Source organism: Hippocampus comes, unplaced genomic scaffold, assembly GCF_001891065.2.
Source record: "Hippocampus comes isolate QL1 unplaced genomic scaffold, H_comes_QL1_v1.1 scaffold45, whole genome shotgun sequence".
Taxonomy (NCBI): Eukaryota; Metazoa; Chordata; class Actinopteri; order Syngnathiformes; family Syngnathidae; genus Hippocampus; species Hippocampus comes.
Window position 1 is genome coordinate 1,450,741 of NW_017805783.1, and position 8,557 is coordinate 1,459,297.

The window sequence follows — 8,557 nt, forward strand, 5'->3', positions numbered from 1 at the left end:
TTTAACTTTTACTCGACTTTCAATATTCCAAAAGGTATTAATAATAAAAAATATGACCTGATAATTATGCGGACAGCATAGTATACACACTTTTTCAGCATGCACACTAGTTATAAAATCCCCCCCACACACACACATACTTGCACCAACCGAGAACCGCAACACGCGCCATCCGAGGGCACCTGGCCTCGTGCCGCTGTTCCGGTGGATGGCTCCTCCGTCCCGCGGGTCTTTCACCATCATCGGGCGCATCGCCTGCTCTGTAGCCAGTCCGAGAGACTCTGTCACGGATCCCACCGCAAAACAACAAATCCTCCTCTCACTCTTTCTGTATACTTTATCATTTTTATACTTTATAACTAAGTTTAGAGTAGACGGAACAAAATGGAAAACTGCTAGCTTTGCCAGTTAGCACCAATGTATGGGCGTGCGCGGTGACACATGCAACAGGTGTATGACTGACGTGATGTCAATCAAGTGACAATTTTCACAAGGGATGGTTGTTGGGAGTCTACTTTTTTTTCAATAATTCACTGACTTTGACAGTCAGCTGGATCAAGATCATAAATCTAGGATTGGTGGCAGTGAATGAGTTCATACCATGCGATGACCGACGACATAGCCTTCGCTGATTACTAGTCAATTGCGAACGATGCAATGGGCACCCCTAGTGTACATGATGTCATCAATGCTTCACGTGTTTTGTTTTGAGTGATTATACTCTCTGCATACAAATATTATTAAACCTGTTTTGCACCACAGGTCCCTCAAAAACCGTCAACCTGCTATTACATGAACATGCAAATTTTAAGTATCAAAGATGTAAAAACGGAAGCTTTAAAAATGTATTTAGCTCTGTCTGTCTGCATTTGAAATTTTCACTGCAAAATCGACAACAATGCCACTGTTTTTTTCTATTTTTTTCTAACCAGCTTTTAAAACTTTTTTTGTATTCCGCCAGAGAAATCCGGGCATAGATTCATTTGTGTTTAGAACAAAAGTGACATTTTTATTAGGATCACATTACAAATTTTATTTATACCAAAAGTTGGACCCTTTTGACGTCATTTGTCCTGATTGCTTTAAATATGTGCACTCGGGATGACTTCGGTGCACCTCCTGAGACTGTCAGTCATAGAATGGCGCAGTAGCAGCAATGTTGATTTTGCCGTGAAGTCTTGTGCTCAGGAAGTGGATCTTCAGAAGGCGACGATTCACCCTTCCAGTGGGACCCGAGGACGTTGGAAGTGTTAACCAATCTTCCACACACCAGGTCCGCGGCTTTCCCATCCATGACGGTCAAGTTATTCACCGTTTTCTCTCTTAGGGACATGTCGCCATCATCATCGTCATCTATCAGTACAAACTCCTTCAGATAAACCATAGTCACCCCATAAAGGCTGTGATTCTCTCCTTGTTCCTCCAAGGTGTGCCCGTCAACAAAGTTCAGAGTGGAGGTCTCGGTCAGGGTCTCCGGTGGGTCTGTGGAATTGTCTTCCGGACCTGAATAGGCCTGTGTGCTGGAATTCACAGTCCACATGGAGATCCTTTGAGCGTTGGTATCCCTCATACTGAACTTTTGCTCAGTGCTGTTGCATGATGTACTGTCTCCGTTTGTGATGTGCTCCTTCATGGTGTGAGAGCCACTGCCTGCAGCGTGGCCATTTTCAGAATGCATCTTAAAAGCCACCTTCTGGTCGTCATGGTACACTCGCACACTGCTGCACCCTGGTGGCGAAAAGAGGGGGTTGCTGGGAGACTCCGCTTTTCCGAGTGTCTTCATGTAATTTTTTTTACTTAAACACTGCAAAAGGTCAGAAAAATAAGAACAAGTAGATTGTTGACCCTTTAAATAGCAGTCCAAGCCAAAAACGCATCGGGTGGATTTTTTTTTTTCAATCTGTTACTTTTTTAACAATAAAACTGCAGTCTCACTGCTATTTAAGTCCTGAAATCAAGTCCTCAAAGTGTTACTCGGAGAGTAACTGTCTCGGGGTATGTCAGAAAATGTACATTGTACACTTGAGCTACTCTTTTATGTCCTTCCCCAAATATATTGCTTTTGCACTCTTGCCCACTTGATTATTATAATTTTGAGACCTACTTTCTGGACTTCAGGTTACATTCAGGGCCAACAGAAGATTATACCTTGTTGAACAGACATGGACATCAATTGTTGTCCCATTTCTCAAGGTGTGCTAGGAAGCAGAAACACTGCTAACGACCTGCAATTACTTTGGTAAACGTGGATCCATGTGAGTGATGCTTACAAATTTGCCAACTACTCATTGACATTGGTTTGCAAAATGTCAGATTTATACATTTTTATTTCTTCAAGTCGCTGGATAAGGAAGGCACTAAATTACTTACCAAATATTTCCAACACATACATTAAATTATTTTCTCAACATGTGCACTAGTACAATTCAATGAGATTCAAGAGTTGTGTCAAACATCCTTTCTTTCGAAAGATAATAATGTTCACTTTGGTGATGCGAGAGAAGACAATTCAGTTATTTTCACACCGCCTACTATGTTACATTTTGAGGTGCAAAGCGATGTCTTTTAAAACGATATTTACCGTTGTCATTATTGGGGAAACATATTTCATTATGATACATTGCCCTTTTATTCTGATCCAAACTCCAGAATTATAAATTGATAACTTTTTATCACAACTTTAACGCATTGATTTTGTGAGCAGTTGACACATCCATTAACCCCAAGAGCCGTGAGCATTTTTTGGTGTTATTTCATGAATACATGCAATCTCCTCATTAGGACATTTGAAGGAGAACAAACTGTCATTTACTACTGGCCTCTCAAAATAAATAAATAAATGGTACTGGTAGTCTTGCAAAGCAAAAATAACTTGACTCCCAAAGGATGACCTCTTTAAAAATGGAGACAGTTGAACTCTAGCAAAGTGAGAAATAACGGAGGCATTTGTTCCAGCCATGACACGCCAACATAATGCTGTATGTGTTTTTGTGCTTCACGTTTGACACGAGACCACTTTCAATTGTGCATGCTAAAAGCGCAGCAGTCTGTGACAGAGCACAGCACTGACCTTCTTTCACTTGACTGACTCGTAGGCATGACAGAATCAGGACTCTATGAATAAATGATGACAACCATGTACATGTTCAAGCTTGCTCATCTCCACCTTGTGGTTATGGCTGAGCGATAATAGCTGGAAACCAGAAAATGATTTCAACATGCTCAATGCATCACTTTATCAGTTTGACTTCTCCAAATCTATTTTTGTTTTGGGAATAAATTCAAGAAGCTTTGATGGCACCAAGGCGTGACATTTTCTGCCCGTCTACCACTGTCCTTTCATAGTAATAAATCTAGCAAATGATATCTTTAAGTACCATGATGAGCATCTTGAGATTTTGTACAAAGTTTATAAATGTATTACAACTTTGACAACATTTTTCATGAACCAGCATTAGAATGTATCTCAAAAAACAATTTCTAACAGTTTCAGAAAAATACAATTGCAATTTACAAATATTAGAAGTTTACCATATCCATTTTTAAAATCAATGTAGGAAATGATCTTGTGAAATCTAGTTTACAAAAAGTGAAACAAATTTGTGGAGATATCAACAAAATAACATCAGCCTTGCATTTCCTTACCTTTGCCCTGAAGTTCTTCCCAGCAGTTTTTTTTTTTTTGCCGAAAAATTATTTTTTTTAAAAATCACATGGCACAGGAGGGAGTGTGGTGTGCAGATCTTGCAGCGCAAATAACGAACATCACTTTCTCATCTAGGCAACGGAGATCGTCTGTACCCGCCCTCACTTCATCTCATATACGACTCTACCACATTGTAATCGCAGGGTGCTCCAATCATTCATGGATGACTGATCACAATACACTACAGTAACAAACATGCAATGCCTTTCGTTCATACCATTAACAATCACAGCGTTGGACTTATTCAAATAAGAATCACGACACGGAGAAAGTTGCACAGTTCAATTACAAGGAAATGGATTTTCACAAAGAAAATAAAGAAAGACCAAATGATGGACTAATGAAATAAACACGCACACACACACTGTAGTTCCACTGACACTTTTTTTTTTTTTTTTTGCAATATACACTGCAAGAATAAATTGGGGACAAATGGTGAAAAACATTTTGTTGAATCAAATTAGAGTGAGGGAAAAACAAATTTGCCTGGTCATACATTAGTGTGTCTAACTGCAGATGCCTATTTTCCACCGGTAACACTACAAATGTTCATATTGGGATAACATTAACGATACTGTACATAAACATTGACAGATCAAATCAATCAACCACATTTGTGTGGGCTCCAAAACAAACCCGTGGAGCACGTTTCTCAAATTTTATCTGGTCTCTTATTTGCTTTTGAATCCAGTCGTGGTGACAGCCGGACTTCTGACTGCTTACGATTAAGCTGTCCTTTCAAACTGGGCAGCAAATTAGCCATTCTTATTTCACAAGACAGAGTTCAAATCTGTTGCTGCCTGTTTGTATATGTCCTGACTGCCCTGCATGAGTGAACACCTCTTTCGTCTGGTTCCTGCATGGTAGGGCAATGCAAAGTTTGTGATGTACTCTCATAGTGGCAAGCAATCAGTTCAGGAATTGTTGGAACAGTGTAGGGAAGCATGAAAACCCCTTGATTTCTGTTCTACACAGTGAAGGTGTTTCAATAAATAATAGAGAGTTTCTTACATACATGAAAAATGCAAAGCGCATTATGAGAGGGATCAAATATTGAAATGCCTTCAATCCCACAGAGAATGAGGCCTACATTAGAGTAGTCCAGTGCATGGTAAAATGTGAGGCGTTGTATCTCCGTGGCCAAGGGTTCCTGCTGGATCATACAAGCACTGACTAGCAAAATTATTTTGGAAAATGACAGTCAAAAAACAAAAAACAAATTCTTGCTGGTCCCAACATTGTGACACACATTCCGTAAGATCCAGTAGAACAGAGGTCCCCAACCTTTTTTGCCCCAAGGACGGGTTTTATGTCAGATAGATACAACAATATAATATGACCTGCATGAAAAGTGTGCTATTTTGTAAACATAATAATCAGTGTTGTGAAGTGATGTGTCGTTCGCGAACGAACCGGCTCTTAGAGCCGGCTCTTTGAAGTGAACGACATGAGCCGGCTCCTAAGAGGTAGCCGCTTGAATGGGAGCCGATTTTTTTTTCCTCCTGTTTTTTTCCCCCCTTTCGGTTAAAGCCGCACGTGATTGGTCAAGATCCGTGGCAGAAGAGGGAGGGAGGGTTACACACACACACACACACACACGCACACACACACACACACACACACGCGCGCACACACACGCACGCACACACACACGCACACACGCACGCGCACACGCGCGCGCGCACGCACACGCACGCACACACACACTCACACACGCACACACACGCACACACGCGCACACACACACGCGCGCGCGCGCGCTTCAGTGAAGAGAAGGGGGAGGAGTCAGAGACACAGCAGCACACTGTGAGCAGCACACGAACAGGAGAGACAGGGAGACGAGAGAGAGCTCGATTGCGCTACAGTACAGAGAAAAAAACTACACGGTGGAAAGTGGAAAGGTGAGAAAATGGATAGGCAACGCAGTGAAATTTGGACCGATTTCAACTGAATTGATAGTTCAAAGGCAGCGTGTAGACTGTGCAAGGTTAAAATATCCAATATCAAATTTTAATTTATAATTTGTTGTGTGGTAATCAAAGCTTACTTATGTTGTTTTACTGTAAATATTTAAACACTTATAAATATGCACAATCAGAGATTGGAACTTTTTGTTGACCTTGTTTTGAGATGGGTCTTTGTTTTTGTACTTTGTAATTTATTTTTTTGTAGCACTCCATGTTGTACTCCATGTTGAGTATGTTCAGAAGAATATAAATAAAGCCATATAAATAATACATATTTGATATACTGTATACCGAAAAGGCCGGCTCTTTTTCGTGAGCCGAGCCAAAAGAACCGGCTCTCTAAAAGAGCTGGAATTCCCATCACTAGTGTTTTGGTCCTCCAGCCACGCCTTGGCCTCGAGGACCGAAAGTCGGTCCTTGGTGCCTGGCCTTGGCCTCGGAGTCAAGTTCTCGGGTCCAAGGTCCGAGGACCGCAACCATATTGTTGGATTTATCTGGCGCTTAAAAGAGGGGCGGGGCTGCCACTGACAGGTAACAGTCAGCGCAACGTATAAAGAGCGGCATCAGAGTTGGTTTCAATCACGGTCAGTTACCGTTCGCGATCGGCAGTTTAAATAGCGTGTAAAGTCTTTCTGTAACAGTGGTGTCTTTTATTTAGTTATTTTTGCACAGTTGTCACGTTTCTGCGGTGGCACTAGAATGTTTGTTTGAACCAAGTAATTTACGTTACAGCTGGAGTCAATAATACCGGCACTTCACTTCCGGGTTTGGCCGTTGGGATTTGGAGTCCTTTTGCTCGATTCCAGTTACGTTTGCTGAATGCTTTCTCATGTTTATAATAATGAATATTGATAATACATAGTTTAAAATCATGGTTGATTTAATTATTTATTATTATTGTGAAGTTGATGGTATTAAATTAATTAATGTCAACTATACAGATTTACATTCTGATGCCTAAGGTAGATATATTCATTAAATTGCATTTGTTTACTTTAGGTTATTACCTGCTACCTGCTACTGCTCCTTATTCTGAATCTGCTACTTATCCTGCATCTGCTACTGCTACTGCATCTGCTTATGCTATCTGCTACTGCTTCTGATATCATTCTACTGTTTCTGCAACGACCATCTGCTTCAATAAATGATCAAAAACGGACAGAGCGAGTAATCCTTGCATGCCGACTGACAAACCCTATTCAGAGGGCCGTGAAAACGGAAATAACTGAACACATATAAAATTACACATTTTTTTTCGCCTACAAGTGATACATCATGTTTGGCTATTTTATCGCCCAAGAAATTACTTTTATCGCAACTCTTGCTTTACTTAACGAAACTATAATTTCTTCGATTGCCGTGTATAACATGTTTATCTGCGTATTTTTTTAAAGCAGACTTTTAGCTTGACTCCTCTTAGTATTACGCTTTCGTTCAATCTAATACACCAGCGATTTTTTGAAGCACGTTTTTTTCCCGCGAGCGTGCATGAGTGGCGGATCTGACCTAACACAATAGGATCTGCGCCTGGACCTATTAACAGCTGTATGATTCAGCATGTCAGCAGGATCGCATTCGCGAATAATAAAGTTTGGCTTCGTTGAGCATGAAGAATTTTTTGAAAAAGGGAAGGCGAAGCAACGTGCGAGATGCAAAACGTGCAAAATGACAAGGATAATCGTGGAGACAAGGGGTACGACTTCGGGCTTCACAAAACACTACCAACGGCAACATCAAGAAGAGTAAGTAGACCCTATTGAATGAATTTATTGTTATTTATCAATTCTACATTGAATGTATAATGGGAGCTAATGACTCGTACGTCGCCCCCCAAATGTTGGATTAAAATTGTTATATGACCATTTAAAAACGTGAGTCGGCTAGACGGCTACAGCCCCGGCCTACACTACAGCCCGGTAAGGCCGCGGGGCCGATAGACTGTGGGTTCGATCGACCGCGGTCTACGTCTATCTAAGTGCATTATTTTCAGGTACCGCGTACAGTACTGTCCATTCCTTTTGCATGCATTGAACGTGAAGTAATTTATCTTCCCTTCCACCATCCTTAGCTTAGTGAGGGTTAACTACCCTGTCGCGCCAGCGCTTAAATTCTAACAGTCCATATTTTCCAGATGCAGAGGGTCGTGTTGCTTTTATTAGATTTAGTATTTTATTTGATTATCCCTAAATGAAAATCTTGATTACTTACCTTCAGAAGTGCTTAATTCAATTTTATTACATTGCTGATCTGATTGTAGCAGCTAGCAGGATAAAAAGATTATAGTTTGACCAAAATGCATACATTATGAAAAAAAATAATTGTGTTGTTGCTTTCATGTGATGATCTTTTCCTCATTGTTTCCTCTTCTTAAATATCATTTCAGATATAGAGAGTACCTTCAAGGTAAAAGTGGTGTCCAAGGGCAACAGACGCTGAACAGCTTTGTCTCGACTGCATCCACGAGTGTGACAAAATATGCCCCGGCAAGTCAACGGCAGAAGCAAATATCTTCAGCAATCTTGAGACTCGTGGTCAACTGCAGCTTGCCACTCTCCATCGTGGTAAACGAGAGCTTCAGGGAATTTGTAGCTGAAATGGATCCTCGGTAAGTTTTTTTTTTTTTTTAAATATACTAGCTCAAGTCCAGTGTTATTTTTTTTATCAATACTGCCGCCAGAACATTTTCATTTTGGTAGTAATAGACCAGATCGTAGTATGGTTGCATTCATGTATGCTTCAAATCATTTAAATGTGTGCGGCGGGAGGGGGGGAATGGATGTACCTTCCAAAGTTAGATTTACTCAATTTTGTTTCATTTTCATCCTTTTTCTTCAGAACAGGTCAACATGTTAGTTGTTTGGAATACATAGCATCAAATCTTTAG

The 8,557-nt window shown here is 40.7% G+C and overlaps 1 protein-coding gene across 1 annotated transcript; it reads right to left on the bottom strand.

Moving 5' to 3' along the window:
* Window positions 1–371: 371 nt before the first annotated feature.
* On the bottom strand, window positions 372–3,848 carry LOC109524938 (paralemmin-2). The gene is made up of 2 exons (XM_019885093.1): window positions 3,646–3,848; window positions 372–1,804 (listed from the first exon to the last, which is right to left on the bottom strand). The coding sequence occupies exon 2, from the start codon at window positions 1,781–1,783 to the stop codon at window positions 1,133–1,135; it is 651 nt and encodes a 216-aa protein (XP_019740652.1). The 5' UTR covers window positions 1,784–1,804; window positions 3,646–3,848; the 3' UTR covers window positions 372–1,132.
* Window positions 3,849–8,557: the final 4,709 nt, after the last annotated feature.